Source organism: Ailuropoda melanoleuca, chromosome 13 (assembly GCF_002007445.2).
Source record: "Ailuropoda melanoleuca isolate Jingjing chromosome 13, ASM200744v2, whole genome shotgun sequence".
Lineage (NCBI taxonomy): Eukaryota > Metazoa > Chordata > Mammalia > Carnivora > Ursidae > Ailuropoda > Ailuropoda melanoleuca.
Window position 1 is genome coordinate 46561049 of NC_048230.1, and position 16973 is coordinate 46578021.

Sequence of the window (16973 nt, forward strand, 5' to 3'; positions counted from 1 at the left end):
GGGACCACACCAGGACGTGGGCATCACCGCAATCCATGCTCACAGACGCCCATGTCACCTGCACTCACGTGCATGTGAGTGTGCAGTGACGCCTGTGTGTGGGGGGGTGGGGCTGAGTTAATTCTGTTACTGTGGTCAAATATGCATCAAATGGACCCTTTTACCAATTTCTAGGTGTGCGGTTCGGTGACACCAAGCACACTCACATCGTGCACCCGTCACTGCCTACCAGCTCCACAACTTTTTTTTTTTTTTAAAGATTTTATTTATTTATTTGACAGAGAGAGAAACACAGCCAGCGAGAGAGGGAACACAAGCAGGGGGAGTGGGAGAGGAAGAAGCAGGCTCCCAGCAGGGAGCCCAATGCGGGGCTCGATCCCAGGACTTTGGGATCACGCCCTGAGCAGAAGGCAGACGCTTAACGACTGCGCTACCCAGGCGCCCCCACAGCTTCTTCATTTTTCCAAATTAAAGTCTGTCACCCGTTAAACATTCAGTTCTTGGAGATCTTACCACCTGTGTAGATTTGTGTGGCCACAGTCGAGGCAGGACAGCTGTCACCAGGGCCCCGTGCCAGCCTTAGAGCCCTGAGCACCAGCGGCCAGGCCCCACCTCCACGGGGCTTCAGGAGCGCCATCCAAGGGCAACCCCGCACGGGGCCTTGGGTGGAGGGTGCCACGTGTGCAGTTCGCCCATCTGTGTCCCTGGGCAGGGCTTTCCACACGGTCGTCTTCGGTCACGGGCCCCGACACGTGCACGTGTTACCTGGACTAACGTCCGCCCAGCATCTGTGCCCTCGTGCCCCTGGGCGCTGGCGCTGGCCCGGCCGTGAGACGCAGCCCAGACCAAAGATGTATCTGTTGTCAAGCAAGCTACGTGGGGGCAGGAGTGGCTGCACAATGCCAGGCGGCCACACAAGCGGAGACACACTGGCAAGGCCCACGGTGGGCCTCGTGTGGGAAGGCTGGCTTTGGTCAGGTGGATGGAAGGCCTCCCCAGTTTCGTGAAGGATGTCTATCTGGGGAAGGGCGTTGGGATCACAGGGCGCAGCACCACGACAGCCAGCATCAGGGCTGTTCTTAGTGTGGCCAGGCCAGGGGAGGATGGTGGCTTTGCTCTGAGGCGGAGGGGGGCTAAGCAGGGCTGGAGGGGGATCCTTGATGTGCGGGGAAGAGGAAGGGACCTGGGCACGTGAAACGTACAAAACCTCAGAACTGGGGCGCCTGGGTGGTGCAGTCGTTAAGAGTCTGCCTTCGGCTCAGGGCGTGATCCCAGCATTGTGGGATCGAGCCCCACATCAGGCTCCTCCGTTGGGAGCCTGCTTCTTCCTCTCCCACTCCCCCTGCTTGTGTTCCCTATCTGGCTGTCTCTGTCAAATAAATAAATAAAATATTTTAAAAAAAAACAAAGGGCGCTCTACTGATGTAACTGGCACCACCCCCTCCCCAACTCCCATACACCGGAGCCTCAGGATAGGACCGTATTTGGAAATAGGGTCTTTGCAGATGGAATTAAAGATCTCAAAATGAGGTCATCCTGGCTTAGCATGGGCCTTAAGTCCAATGACTGGTGTCCTTGTAAGATGAGTGGACACGAACACACAGAGGAGGAGCCACGGGACCACGGAGGCAGACTGGAGGGATCCTGGCCTGGGACCCCCGGGAGCTGGGCAGCCAGAGGTTTCGACCCTAAGCCTCCAGAGGGGGCACAGCCCTGCCCACACCTCGATGTGGGGCTTCCGGCTTCCAGAGCTGAGACACCATGAGGTTCTGTTGTTTCAAGGCCCCCAGTGTGTGGCCTTCATCATGGCAACCTGAGCGGACGAACAGTTTCAAGCAGACACACTGACGCCGCCCACAGTGCCCCCAGCCCGTTCCCGGGATGGCACCGGGCCTCTGAGGAGGATGCCCATGTCCGGGTGGAGCAGCAGCTCTGCTCCAGGCCCCACCGCATCTGGGCTGCCTGCCACGGAGCCCACGGGCCATTGTCCCACGATGGCCGAGCTAGGTGCGCCGGGGGCTCCAGACCTGAGCAGAAACCCCCCCACCCCCAAGATCAGCATCTCGAGGCACCTGGATGGAGAAGCCCCGCGGACGGCTCGTTCTGCACCTAAGCAACACACGAGTGCACACCCCAGTCCCGCAAGCCGCTCCGCATCCCCGGCGTGACGCAACCGGCGCGGGGCTCAGGCCCATGAATGCGGGCCGTGGGTGGCTTGTTTTTTGCCTCAGTGGTGCCTGTTGCCCGCCAGCACGCCCGCTGGGGCTTGGTCACATGCAGGGCGCTGGCAGGGATGAGAGGGCCCAGTTTCCACATTCTGCGGGTCAGCCCAAGCTGATGGCAGGGACAGACCCCACCTTTCACAGGACAGGGCAGGCCAGGCAGCAGAGCTGGGGTCGTCTGTGGTCACACAACCGTGTTGTCCAGCCTTCTGCTTGCTGCCGTATTCACATGTACTTTCCACGTTCGGTTTCCAGCTCAGGGTGGGCGGCACACCCGTTTTGCCAGGCCTTGACTGCACCTGGAAACAGGGGTGCAGCCGCTCCTACTGGGAGCCCTACCAGCACGCTAGGAAAGGCACAAGGAGGGGCTGCGCCTCTTCAAAGACAAAGGGAGGCCAGCAGGGCAGGGCCAACCTCTCGGGTGGGGTGGGGACAGGGCCAAGGGCAGGGCCGGTGAATGCACCCCAGGCACCCTGTGCACCCTCAGGAGCCGTGCAGGAGCCTGGAGGTTTGTTCCTGGAGCAAGTGGGTGCAAGGGCTCTGGAGATGGGGGTGCCAGGCCTTAGGGAAATGCATCCTGCAGCTCAGGCCCCCATCTTCAGACCCGCTTCCAGAAAGGCCGTGAGGAACCAGGTGACAGCCACCTCAACAGCAGGGAGTAAAGCAAGGGGGAGACACTGGGGAGCAGCCTGCATGGGCCACATGGGCACGGGAGACTGGAGGGCACGGGGGAGGAAATGCCCACTGGAGCTGGAGCGTCTGCGAGATGGAACCGACAGGGAGGGACAGACGTTGGGACAGAAACAAATATCCAGGAGTGGAGAGAAACCAAGGCAAGGAGACCCAGGGAAGAAGTCGGCTCCAAGAAAAGTGAGGGGCTGGACAGGGAAAGTGCACCACGTGCCACAGCAGCTGCTCTACTGCCTGACGTGCGGGTCGCCGACAGTCGGCGTGACGGCGAGCACGCGGAGTCCCTGATCCACGGAGCGGTGTCAGCAGGGGGTGCCCCAAATCGATACAGGAAGCAAAGGCTGAACAGCATGGAGGGCCAGGTGGTGCCTGGGGACAGGGCTGGAGCAGCAGCCACGGTGGGGCTGGGAGGGGAGGGGAGGCGGCAGGGGGGCCTCTGCCGCTCAGCCAGTCTTCCCGCCAGCCACGTGCCCTTTACTAAAAGAAACAACGTGTACACACCTTTCTTCACTCCATAAATATTTACCAGCGTCTCTGCTGGGTCAGGTCCTGAGGCTGCCGGGTGCACAGGTGAGCGCAAGACAGACGCAGGGAGGCCCCCGGTGTCGCCCCTGCACACAGCACCCGTGCAGGGGCCCAGCCAGAGATGAAAGGCCACGATCATTAACACAGCTGCACAAAACCCTTTGCGGTGGCCCCAGAGAGAGCAAAGAGATTGCAAAACCCATCTCTGGTTTCCAGAACACAAGGACCTCGGAAATTATAAGACATTAAAATAAAGCTTGAGGCAAAGGACTCTTGTTCCAGTTGCAGATTTGATGGCAGATCAAAACAGAATTGCTCCTGAAAGCTCAGGTGCAAGGCTTCTGTGTGAGGCAGGCCCGACCCCCAGCGCCCCGACGGCGCGCGGCCAGGACCCCGGGGCGAATCCCTTCCCCTGATGACTCCTGGTCCCCAACCGCTTCGTCCCTGAAGGACCTCCAGGGACATGCCCGAAGCCTCAGACTTCATGTGGGGGCACAAGTCTGCACCCTCAGTTAATAACCCGCACGCTGCCGGAGTTAGAAACCGCGAGGCCCGGGTCGGATATTGGGTGCATTCAGTCGTGAAGCAAACGGCTCCCGTGGGGCGCAGCACAGTCTGGGAACAACAGGGGAGGCGTCGCCCCTACTGCGTTTCTCAGACGGGGATATCTGAGAAGAGCCTTGCAGCTGTGAACGCTCCCTGTCCCCACGCCCTCATGTCCCCTCCATAGGGCGGGCCAGCCTCTGGGACCGCGGCTGCTGCTGAAGGTGACAATGTCAGCTCTCCTGAGTCTGTGCCTCCCGCTCGGGGTCCCAAACACGGATTCCGACGCGGCTCACCGCATTTGATGGCCGCGGGGTCCTCACCCATCAGGGGTGCTCATGAGGGGTGGGGAGCCCACCTCAGCCCGTTAGCACGCCGGCGGGTGCAGAGCTACTGGGGAGCAGCCGGTCGGGAGGCGCGCACGTCCGAGGTCCTGGCTCGGCGGCCGGAGGGCGAGCGCCAGACGGCAGGAGGACACTGCCGCTGCCGATTCTTCAAGGCTGCTTTCTCGTCTCCACCCAGAGCCGGGATGTTCGGGTCGTCATCCTTGGGGGGCGGCCCGCTGCTACCACCTGAGTTCGGCCGCCACGTGCTGGCCGTGGAGCTCCTGCAGGCGCAGCAGCAGCTCCTCCAAGTTCTCCCCGGTTGCCGCCGACAGCGCAATGACGCTCCGGCCCAGGTGGGCCCGCAGCGGGGGCAGAGCGGCTCTGGCCTGAGGGAGGTCGATCTTATTCGCTACGATCACATGGGGTCGTTCGGACAGGCCGGCTTCATACTTCTCCAGCTCAGACTTCAGGTCCTCCACCTGAGTCCACGGCTCCGGCTCTGAAAGATCCACGACGAACAAGAGGAAGCGGCAGCGCTCGATGTGCCTGAGGAAGGTGCTCCCCAGGCCCCGGTTCTGGTGCGCGCCCCGGACGATGCCTGGGATGTCAGCCACTGCAGGGGAGACAGAGCAGAGGGGCTGGGAGGGCAGGCCTGGCTCCCTGTGGGCCACGTGTGCCAAGCCCTGAGACTTGCAAGGAGCACCTTGGAAGGGATGCCGTCAGGCCACCCGCCACCCCAGGCACTTCTGCTCTCGGCTTTGCAGAGGTTCTGAAGGATGTGGGTGACAGGCTTGCTGGCCGGCCGGCCTAATGAGGAGTATTTAACACGGGCCAGCCTCTGGCTTTAAAAATGATTCACAAAAGGGGAAATGGCTTCCTGTAAACTTAGGAATTGATTACTGATGGAAATTATTACAGAATACTCTGCAAATGTAAAGCACCATACGAGTACCATCAGCAGCAGGCTTACTATTTTTAATGGGTACATTATCTTCTGGAAAAAGTTTTCTTCTCTCAAAATGGTACAGGGAAGCTTTTCAAGTCACATGTCATCCCCACAACGGAGGCTGGGAGAGGGAGAAGACCAGAGGAGGCAGGACTTCTCAGGTTTGAATCATCAGTTCCTGAACTGAGCCAACAGACGCCTGGGGCAGGGAGCGCATCTAGAACCTAATTTTGATAGAAAACTACAACTGTTTAAATGAGGAAACATAACGCTCCCTTTTGGGTTCGGGAAGCTCTGCGACAGTCATGTAATTCCTGTTCTGATGCCATCTCAGGCCGGCCTTGGAAGTTCTACCTGCTATCTGCTGGTGGTCCTCACAGTGAACAATCCCAACGTGGGGCTTTAAGGTGGTGAACGGGTAGGAAGCCACAGCAGGTCTCGCGTTCGAAATGGCCCGGAGAAGCGAGGACTTCCCTGCATTGGGGAACCCAACCTGGAGGAAAGTTGAACACGCCTTGTCATCTCGGGGCACCTGGGTCTGGCCGAGGTCGGGGAGCAGCGACACGTGAGAGCATGGGCTCCCGAGTGCGCACGCAGGGGCCTCCCTGGGAGGAGCGGTGCCGCCAAGCTGTTGCTCGTGTCCAGGCACGCTCCAGCACCAGGGCCGGATTTCCTTTAGCTCTGCTGTAAAAATGCCACTTCCTCCCCCCTCCAGATGATACCCACCATCCCAGCGTGGGCCACTGTCTTGAGCTCCAGGAAGAGGATGCGCTGCTGACCGGGCTCTCCGGGGGTGCAAGTCACAGGCGCGCGGTTATCATTGGCCAGGAAAAAGCGGTTACCTTTTCCTCCTGCCCCGCCCAGAGCAGCGATGTACTCATCGCCTGGGCACGACAGGTCAGCCACGACTTCCTTTCCCTCCTTCACTAACGTGCCCACAGGGACCTGAAAATAATAAAGTGCTTATAGGAGAGTAGACACGTGGAGCGGAGTGGACCCAGTTCTTGCTTGTATCCATGTCTGGAAGAAGGGCACGTAGCAGAGGGGAGGGGGCACCACTAGGCTCCCCCTTCACAGACCCACGAAGCACCAGGAAAAAGGTCCCAGCCTTCAAAGGGACTTTATGGGGCTGTGACACCCCCTGCAAACTGCATCAATGGCTTTTTCAAATAGTGTTTTTCAAACATGAGGTGGATGGAAGCATCTGGAAAATATTTGGATAATCTGAGAGTAGTCGTCTCCGCTTCCAGAGATGCCCTGGGAGGGTTAGGACACAGGAACAGTGGGGCCCCTGGGGTCCCACTTTTTAAATACAATTATTTCATGATTTTTGAACAGGTCATACATGCACACAGGATAAAAGGAGGCCCAAGTGTCACCCTGGGGCTTTGCTTCACGGAGGGCGGCTGCATGGCCAAGCCAGGGGGGCCCTGGGAAACAGGCACGGGTGGGCTCTGCAGCCTTCGGCTCACCCGGACGTAGAGGACGGCGCCGCTGCGCCCAGAGCAGTTCTTCCTGCCGCCGGCCTCTCCGTGGGCACCCTGGTACCGCGACAGCACCGAGGACAGCGACTTGACTTGCTGGTCAGCTATGGGTTAGAGCAAGGACCTTCACCTTCCTTGGGTTAAAAGCAGAACCGTCTGTGCTCTGTCCATTTAAGGACACGGGGAGTGCACAGGGAAACACGGCGTGAAGTCATGGCACAAGTGACTCAACTGGCAATGTGATTTTTTAGAAAGCAAAATTCTCATTTTAAGAAAATACAATTTCTGAAAAAGTCAAACGTACCCACAATGTCATCATCAGTCTACCAGTAGTTCTACTTTCTCGTGTCGTGACTGCTGACTACGTTTGTGCGTTTACCCAGCACTCGTGCCCCAGCGCGCAGGGAGAGTGACACAGACCTGCCCTTTGCACCCCAGCCGAGAACGCTAGAGTCTCTGAGTGTAAACGAGGTTGTGTTCCGAAATTTAACAAAACCCACCACTGAAGTTGGTTTAGGGGCGTTATTTAAACGTGAACATCCACACAATTTAATAAGAATGATGTCCATCCATTGATTTTTGAATTCAAATTCCCATGAGGATGAGAAGAGGGAAAGCCCCTGGCCCAAAGGCGAGCAGACACAGCGCTCCTCCCCCAGCGGCCCCTCACAGCACATGCCTCTCAGGACGACGTGGCCACCGTTGCCTCCGTCACCACCGTCGGGGCCTCCGAACTCCTTCCGGGGCTCACTGTGGAAGCAGCTCACCCCGTCGCCTCCACGGCCCCCGCAGACGAGGACTCGGCGATGGTCCACAAAATGTCTCTTCTGCAGAAAGCACAGCAAGCCTGGTCATTACCCGCGCTGCAGTCCGTTCAGGGACCAAGCAGCCCTCTGAAATGTACCTTTGTATCCAGGACAGGTTTTAAAACGAGAAGTTAATGATATGAAATGGCTCATCTTGCCTACAGTGCAAGTGTAAGAAGGAGTTCCCACAAGGCCCTGCTATTTGTAGGCTAACGCCAGTCAACACGCTGGGTGTGGGAAGTGGTCAGTGTGGGGCACATGCTTGGATAAGACAGGCGACCTAAAGAAAACAGGAGCTGTTTAGGAAATGCTCCTTAAATAAAGCATCTTTCCATCTTTTCTCAAATAGAAGCATGTTACTGAAATACCCGGTCTTCGCTCCTGGAAAGATGCAATAACGAACGGGAGTCCTTGGTGGGCTGTCAGGCTCCCGACTCGGGAACTGACTGAAGAGGACCGTGTTCACAACAGCAGTGCAGACAGAACTCCTGGTCTCGGAGCAAGTTTCTCTCTGGTCCCCTCAGGGAGGCACACTTCTAGCTACAGAATAAGGACTGACTGACTAGGTTCACATTTAATAAACATGAGCTCATCCTCCAAGAAAGTCAGCTCTCTGAGGCGCCAGGGTTCCAGGGGCCGGGGCGCGACCGCTACCAAGGAGCCCGCCCACCTGCCACACGTGTGGACACGCTCCTCTGGCAGGACCCAGTGCGTCTGCATTCCGATCCACTACTCCAAAAGCAGGTCTTTTTTTCTTTTCAAATACACAGTATTTCAAGAGTCTCTGGCGCCACCACATGGAAAAACCATGCATTACTATTTCAAAAACTCAACATCTAATTTTGCTATATGCCAACACCACTGACATTAACCTGATGGGAAAAAAGCACAACTGCTGAGCATCCTAGGGGAGGAAAAACTTGGATTAAATTTTTACCGTTTGGGGGAGAGACAAGACCCCCATGGAAAGCTAAGCTGTGTGGCTGGCAAACACCGTTGCGGTGAGCAGTGATGTGTCCACAGGGAGACATCTCAGGACGACGTGATTTGCCCGGATAATGTTTATCTGGATACCCCCCTTCTCCATTTAGGAGAAAGAGAAGTGGGTCATAAACACTTATTTTCTTGAATTTAATCAAAGATCATTCATGTTTTCAATACAAGGTTTTGATAAACAGAACAAAAACCAAGTAAGGCTAAAAGAACTATGAAATTAAAAGCCTAGCCCCTCCCCTCCCTGGATGTTTAAATTAAGAAATATTCATAAATACTTAAGAATGTACCCAGCCCACGCACCGTCCCAGCTGAAGGGAAGGAACGAGGTTGGTGCTTCTGGAACCCCCGGTACCCTCGCTGGTCTTCGCAGGGGTCACAAGCTCTGGGGGCTCAGTGCACATGGGCCCTCGTCCCATTCCATTGCTTTGAGGAAGCTACACATGTCCCTTTCATCACACACTCAGAATGAATGAACAGGGTACTGTTCAAAACAACACCCTGTGCCTTCTGAGGCGGAAATGTGGACAGGTGTCCTTCAAGGTCAGAAACCTCACCAGTTTTTTCTCGGAGAGCAGTTTTTTCCTGGGGGGTTCCTGGTACTTGGCGCGGTCCGCACAGCTGGCTGAGTGCAGCCTGGGAGAAGCAGGCCACAGCCGGACCCGAGTCCAGCGCCCCACGATCCCAAGCACAGTCCGAGGTCCTACGGAAAGAAGCCTCGAAGGCACCATGGCTCCCTAACAAAAATCAAATTGGCAAAATCAGACACTTGGTTTAAACCTGCAGCCAAACAGAAACTGCCGGACAGGGCCTGTGCACAGCACCGTCCCCAGCTGTGGCGCTGAAACAGACAGACTGCGGACGAGGACTTCCGTCACTCACCACTTCCAGCTCCGAGCCAGCAAGGCTCACCTGCCCTCATCAGCCTCCGTGTCACCTGGGAGCAAGATGTGTGTACAGAGAATCTAAACCGTTAAATCTCCTCTAATACTGGATAGGTATGCTCTTCTGTGGGTTTTCAAATATCTGATCAACATAACCATTAACAAGAAAATCTGAGCCTCAAATAAAAATTTCTTAAAAATAAAACACCCAATTACTCAAGTGTTGATGGGTTAGTTTGTGCCATTTAAAACTAGTCCAAATGGAAGGTGGTGAGAATACTGTATGGAGTGTGGTGGTGATGTCCCCTTGCCTCTAGTCCCCAGTGTGAGCCGGGGGCACCCTTCCGTGTGCGGCCCCACTCTGCACGTCCATCAAAGGACAGGGCTGGGAGGACAGGGCCAGCTCACCCCCATGAACAGGCCGCCCACATGCACGCTGAGTCAACATGAGCCACGTCTCCCTAACTAGGAGCTGTCATACCGTTACCTGTTCATTCAACAGCCCGTAACAGCTACGCTTCCTGTAGGTGCCAAGGGCAGACGGGAGGCGGTCTGGGACCTGGCCCTCCAGGGGGTGACACCCCTTCTCCCTTTGCTGTGAGCGCCTGATACCCACGCACTCTCAGATGTCCCCACTGTGTGGGCACACATGTGCCCCATAAAAGGAAACTAGGTAGGCTTTCCTCCCATTTCTAGATGTGAAATGTATTCACAGGTAGGAATATAAATGTACACGTTTTAAAAAATCATAATAAAGCCACCACGTGTGTAACACAGCAGGAGAAAAAACAGAATTCGCTTTTTCCTTAGAAGTCCCTCATGTGTGCGTCCCACCTCCCATCCTGTGCTCTGCCTGGAAGGGAAACATCCTTTGTGGGAATTTTTCTCTTAGCAAGGCACTAGAAAGTTTTGCTTCTCATTTGGAAACTGTCGCAGTTACAGAAAAGCCAGGGTATGCAGTGAAGGACTCTCTTCTTCCCAAATCACCTGCCGGGAAGCTGCCAACCTGGCTCCCCATGCCCCACCCCGAACACCCCACGTGTGCTCCCTGCGCCCAAGAGTGCCCCCTACGGAGCCAGGTGACTTCTGCAAGCAGGCCACCAGCCACGCTCACAGCCCCTCCGCGTGGCTCTTCAGCCTCCTTAGCCTGGAACGTTCTTCAGCCTTTCCTTGGCTCTCGTGCCCGTGACACCTACGAGGCCACAGGCCAGGCGTCTTGCAGCACATCTGTGTCCCGATTTGACTGACGGCCGCTCCCCTCGAGACAAGAGTGTCCCACAAGCTCTGCAGAGGGCTGGGTTTCTTTGGTCCCTTCTTGCCATGCTCCCAGCTGCAGCCCTCGGCATGTCCCTGCAGCTTCCCCCTTCCCCGTAAGCTTCCCATTTATTCATTCTCATGGACTCGTGCTTATTTTGTTCAATGAGCCCCACTCGGTTATTTATTTTTGATGTTCAAATGGTCTCCAGTTTGGCCAGAGGCAGCCCATCAATCTCAGAGCACTTCCCTGCTTTGTGACAAAATGTTCTGGGCTCACTTTGTACTCTCCCCAGGCGACCCTGAGATCAGCCTTTACTCAAGGAGCCCTAGTTGCTTTGGGTGGAGAATGGGATTCAGAAGGCCCTCTGCACGCTGGGCACGCTCTGGGCTCCGGGGCTGTCGCTGCTGCAGGCTCAGTGGGGACCCGGAGAGCAGACAAAGGTACCCACACCCACACACAACGTTCACCCCCGCAGTCACTGCTACGCCCATCCACCCACAGCTAGAGAGCAGCATCTGCGGAAAACCGTGAGTTCACACCTATGTGCCCAATTCCACACCACGGGATTCATGCTAATTTTCTCTTTCTGTCTTGACAACCCCATTCTGACTGCCAGAATCCTGGCTTCCAACATCTTTGACATGTTTGTTTACTGGCTCAGCCCCCACAGTAGCAAAACCTTCCTCCACACAGGTGCTCTCTCCCCACCGCCTTGCCAGGTTGCCCCTCTGTGGGGATACCCTCCTGTTAATCTTTCTGTAAATGCATTGTTTTTAAAGTAAACTTTTGTTTGGGAATTATTTTATTTATTTATTTTTGGGAGAGAGAGAGAGAGGGTGCACATGCATTCGTGTGGAACGTGATGCTGGACTTGGTCTCAAGACCCCGAGATCATGACCTGAGCCAAAACCAAGAGTCAGGTGCTTACCCGACTCAGCCACCCAGGAGCCCCTATTCGGGAATGATTTTAGATTTACAAAAAAGGTGAAAGATATTCCCATATACCTCTTAGCCAGTTTCCCCTAATACCAGCATCTTACATGACCTGGGTATGTTTGTCAAAACTAAAAAACCAGCTTTGATACTTTCACTAAACTCCAGATGGCATTTGAATTTCACCAGTTTTCCCACTCACATCTCTTTCTTTTTTCCAGAGCCAGATCCAGGATTCCACGTTGCATTAAGCCATCCCGGAATGCTGTCTTTAAAGTCCTGAAAGAGCCCTGTGCCCAGCATCACACACCTGGTGAGAATACCCTTCAGGAGGGGAGGTGAAATAACACAAGCTCAGATGGTAGAAAAGCAGATGTCACGACCAGTCTACCTGTTCTATCAGAAATGCTCAAGAAAGTTCTTCAGGTGAAGAAAAATGGCACCAGAGGGAAACCCGCATCTTGAGAAACGAGGGCAGCAACGGAAATGGTAAATGACAAGACTACCTGTTTTTCTTGTAAGAGTTTATTTTTTTTATTTTTTAGTGTTTTTTCGAGAGGGGGTGGGTTGGGGGACAAGCGGGGAGGAGGGTCAGAGAGAGAGGGAGAAGCAGACTCTGCTGAGCAGGGAGCCCGACATGGAACTCGATCCCAGGACCCCGAGATCATGACGTGAGTGGAAGGAAGACGCTTAACGACTGAGCGACCCAGGCGCCCCATAAGAATTTACTTTTCTAAAGACTTATTTACGAAAGAGCGAGCATGCACGGGGGCAGAAGGAGAGAGAGAATCTCAAGCAGACTCCCCGTTGAGTGCAGAGCCTGATATGGGGCCCAATCCTATGACCCTGAGATCACGACCTGAGCCAAAATCAAGAGTCGGATGCTTAACCGACTGAGCCACCCAGGCGGCCCAAGAATTTTTAAATATATAAGATTATAGCAAGAAAGAATGATTTATAATACTGCCCAGTGGGTCTTCAATCAGTCACAGATCCTACACGTGAAAATGTAAGATCAGGAGGGACTGAAGGGACTGCGTGAGTGCGAGCGGCCTACATTTCCGTGAAGTGGCGAGGTCTCAGCGCTAAGAAGGCGAAGACAAGCCAGGGGGCGGGTGCACCCTAAGCCCTAGAGCAGCCACCGACACGCAACACAGAGACAGCCAGAGAGCCAAAGAACAGATGCCAGGGGACGCTTGGAAACCACTCCAGCAATTCAGAAGGACGGGGTAAGAGAACACTGAAGAGGGGACAAACAGAAAACGAACAGTCCAATAGCGCAGTCTAACCCAACCAGGCAGGGAAGACATCTGAGAGCAACACGACGGCAGCGCACCAGGAACACCGGCAGCTACGCATGCGCACGACGGGCACGTCAAGTACATCAAGCAAACTCTGACAGAATTAAAGGGGGAAACAGACCACTCCACAAGGACAGGAGGGGATTTCAGCGCCGCTCTCTCAGGAAGCGATGAGAAAGTAGCTGAAAGCCACACAAGCAAACAACCAAAAGCACTGAAGATGCAGAAAGTCTGGACAATCCTACCCACAGTACGGGCCTGACACAGACAGAACATTATGCCCATTCGTGCGGAGCTCGTGTCGCTGCCGGGTGCAAGGACGGGCATCCCAGAGAGTGTCCTCTAACTACAACAGGACTGCAGGAGATAAGGATCAAGATCCTAAGAAAACCCCAACTACACGGAAATGAAACAACACTGTTCTAAGTAAGCCAGCAGGTAAAAGACGACATCAAACAAGAAACTAGAGAATATCCTGAGCAGCACGGTAAGGGGAGCACAACGTGCCACAGCTCCCGGACCCTCGGGGCTCTGACTGCTCACACCGGGAAGGAAGGAAGACCTAAACTCAGGGAGCTGAGATCAGGAAACCAGAAAGCGAAGAGCAAAGTGGAAGAAAGGAAATAATAAAGAGCAGAAATAAACAGGACCGAACAGAGACGGAAAAGACTCACTGGAAAGATACACAGAGCCGACAAACCTCGAGTCAGACTGATGAAGAAAAAGTGAACACAAATTCCCAATGTCAGGAATTTAAAATGGGTTTTCAGAACAAACCTTCTAGATGTGAAAAGGGTAAGAGAACACGATGAACTACTTTTTGGCAACAAATTCAACAACTTACGTGAAATGGACAAATTTCTTGAAAACACAACTTACCAAATAAACACAAGAAATAGAAAATCTAAACAGCCCTGTATCTGCTAAAAAGTGAAACTTCTTATGAGAGAACGATCCCCAAAAGACTCCGGACTCACACTATTTCCCCCGTAGATTCTAAACAGCATTCAAAGAAAAAATAGCAGCAATCTTACAGAAACTTCTTCAGAAAACGGAAGTGAGGTCACTACCCAACTCATCTGATAAGGCCCGTGAGACCCCAAACCAAAACCTGTTATTGCTGACAACGAAAATCACAGTCCAACAACCCTGGCTGAGCCCGTGCCATGCCAGGGCCTAGCAGGAAGACTCCTGGAACACAAGCTTTCTCAGCAGGTCCGACCCCACCTCCCACTGGCAATCACGCACGCCTGACAAGAGTCAAGAGCCATTCACGATCAGAAAAACGAAATGCTGTGGCAGATGAGAAACAGGCGGGCACATCTCCAAACTGACACAGGGCACCCACAGAAGGCCGACACTGTCACACTGCCTGGAGACTGACCTGTTACCCCGAGATGGAGAAAGGACTGCAATGCTCCCCACTTTCATGCAACCCGGTCTTGTAAACACTGCAGTAAGAATTGAAAAAAAGGGGGAAGTAGGCAGAAGATATGATTATTTCCACAGAAAATCCCAGGAAAATCTATAAAGCAATGATTAAAATGAATAAATGGATGAACCAAGGTTGCAGGTTACAAGGTTAATACACAAAATTCATTTGCATTTTATACACTCCCAGCAAACAACCACATAATGAAATTAAGAAAACAATCTGGCGGGGGGCGCTGGGTGGCTCAGTCATTAAGCGTCTGCCTTTGGCTCAGGTCATGATCTCAGGGTCCTGGGATCAAGCCCCGAACCGGGCTCCCTGCTCGGCGGGAGGCCTGCTTCTCCCTCTCCCACTTCCCCTGCTTGTGTTCCCTCTCTCACGCTCTGTCAAATACATAAATAAAATCTTTAAAAAAAAAAGTCTCATTTACAGTAAGGAGCATCATATACAGAAGCTATCTAGAAATAAGTATAACAATAAACATTCAAGACATCTACCTTATTACCTGCAAGATGCTGATCTGAGTATTGTCAGGGACTACCTCATTTGGTCCTTGTAACTGTAAAGAAGTACTTTTATTTCCCCCACTCTGCAAAGGAGGAGGTGAAGTGACTCACCCGAGGCCTGAGCTATCAGACAGGAGGTGGCAGGAGGGGAGTGTGAAACAAGTAAAGGGAAAGAACAACTCAGCCATCATTGCTATCAGCCCACCCACAGCTCAGCCCACTGCAGAGCCGCGCTGCCCACCCAACTGCGATGGACACCAGGCATAGGGCACCAGTGACAGGAAACCAGAGGAGACCTATCGCACAGAAGGAGCCAGCCAGAGACCTGAGCTCTGAATCCTACCCAACTGGGAGTACTTCCTCCTTCCTGCCCTTCTGTGTGTATGGAAAAGCTGGCCGAACACAGGGTGGAGTGACAGGACTCTCCCCCTGCCAAGCAAACAAGCTTGACTTGGATTCACACTGCTGTTTGGTCTGTTTTCCTTCTAATGCCATAGCTGCACTGCCCAGTGAGGCAGCCCCTAGCCACATGCTACTAAATTTAAACTCATTAAAAATTTGAAAGTGTAAAAATCCTGTCCCTCAGTTACACAAGCCTGGTTTCAAGTGCTTACAGCCACATGTGGCCAGCGGGTCCCATACTGGATATCACATTTCCACTACTGAAGAAGTCCTATTGGACAGCGCTGGTCTATACCGTGGGAACTCAGAAAAGTGAGCTCAAATTCCTCCTGGGAGCACCAGTCTACTGGGCCCATTCAGCAGATACGAAGGCCAGAGAGTGGCAAAAGCCCAGGGCCCAGGATCAAGCTGACTTCATGACTACAGGATGGGGCTTTTAAAAATGCTGGAAAGGGGGTTCCTGGGTGGCTCAGTTGGTTAAGCGTCTGATTCTTGATCTCAGCTCAAGTCTTGATCTGAGGGTCGTGAGTTCAAGCCCTGCAACGGGCTCCACGTGGGGGTGTGTAAACCTACTTAAAAGTAAATAAAAAATTAAAATGCTGGAAAGCACACGGCAAGGACTCCACTGTAGACAATATTTCTTTGTTCTATAAAGCGTTAAGCTCCGTCCTACTGGTCCACAGAAGTTATTATTTGCCAGTAACCTCTCCTACACCTTCTACAGAAATCGTAAAATTTACTCCTTACAACAACCTAGGAGAGGATAAGTGTGTTTGCTTTTGCAGACCGCCTTCCACCCTGCTCGGGGTGCAGGAGCCGGCCCTGGAGGGAGGAGCCGGGGGGCTGCCGAGGTCCCTGCACGGGAGGAACCGCTTGGTATCGCAACCTCCGCTCCGCATCCGCCGCCAGGCAGGGGTAGCAAGCGACTCCACCATCACCAGCCCCAAGAGGAAGCACCGATCTGTTGTTGGCCTGCACGTTCCCTTTCAAGCAGGCCTTCGTCGTGGGACGGTGCCGTCTTACTCCTGACCCTTCCCTTTTTTCTGCACGCCCACTTTAGAGCGGCGCGGGCGACGACTCGGGTCAGATCGCAGGGCCCGCGGGCCTGTCCGGAGGGGCCGCATCCGGGGCCAGAAGCAGAAGTGCAGGCGAGGAGGGTGGGGAGGGAAGCCGCGCTCCGCTCCAACAGACCTGCCCGGGGACGCCTGCATCTGCGGAACTGGCCTCCCGCGCAGAACTGCCCCTCCGAGACGCGGCCACAGGACAGGCCGCAGTGACCGTCACAGCCCCGGGCCGCGCCCGCACAACGCCGCCGAAAACAAGCCGGCCCGCGGGGCTGCCGTGGCAACAAGACTTTATTTCCGTGCACCGAAAGGCCCCTCAGAACGGGCGCCGCCAGCGCTCACACACCCGCGCGCGGAGGCTCCACGCCGCTGCCCCGCCACCTGCGCCGGAGTCCCTGCGCTCACAGGGCCGCGTCCCCGGACTCCTGCGCGGCGGGCCGCGAAGCCCTCCCGCACCCCCAAGCCGCGGCGCCCACGCCCGCACTCACCACTTCGGAAGGATACGTCACTTCCGGGGTCTGGACTAGAGCGGAGAGATCACTTCCGGGACCGGACCCACCCCCGGCACGGCCGCGCCTGCGCAGTGCCTGCCCGCGGGCGTGAGCGGAAGACGGGCTAAGCCCCGCCCACACCTTTCGGCCCCGTCCGGGTAACTTTC

At 54.8% G+C, this 16973-nt stretch overlaps 1 protein-coding gene across 2 annotated transcripts; it reads right to left on the reverse strand.

Moving 5' to 3' along the window:
• Positions 1-1360: 1360 nt before the first annotated feature.
• On the reverse strand, positions 1361-16862 carry MTG2 (mitochondrial ribosome associated GTPase 2). 2 transcript variants are annotated; one of them, XM_002920311.4, is made up of 7 exons: positions 16804-16862; positions 9093-9272; positions 7416-7563; positions 6725-6840; positions 5979-6197; positions 5607-5745; positions 1361-4919 (listed from the first exon to the last, which is right to left on the reverse strand). In XM_002920311.4, the coding sequence occupies exons 2-7, from the start codon at positions 9264-9266 to the stop codon at positions 4546-4548; spliced, it is 1170 nt and encodes a 389-aa protein (XP_002920357.1). In that variant the 5' UTR covers positions 9267-9272; positions 16804-16862; the 3' UTR covers positions 1361-4545. The 2 variants fall into 2 exon arrangements, with proteins under 2 accessions (XP_002920357.1, XP_019656362.1); XM_019800803.2 differs by lacking the exon at positions 16804-16862 and adding an exon at positions 14296-14648.
• Positions 16863-16973: the final 111 nt, after the last annotated feature.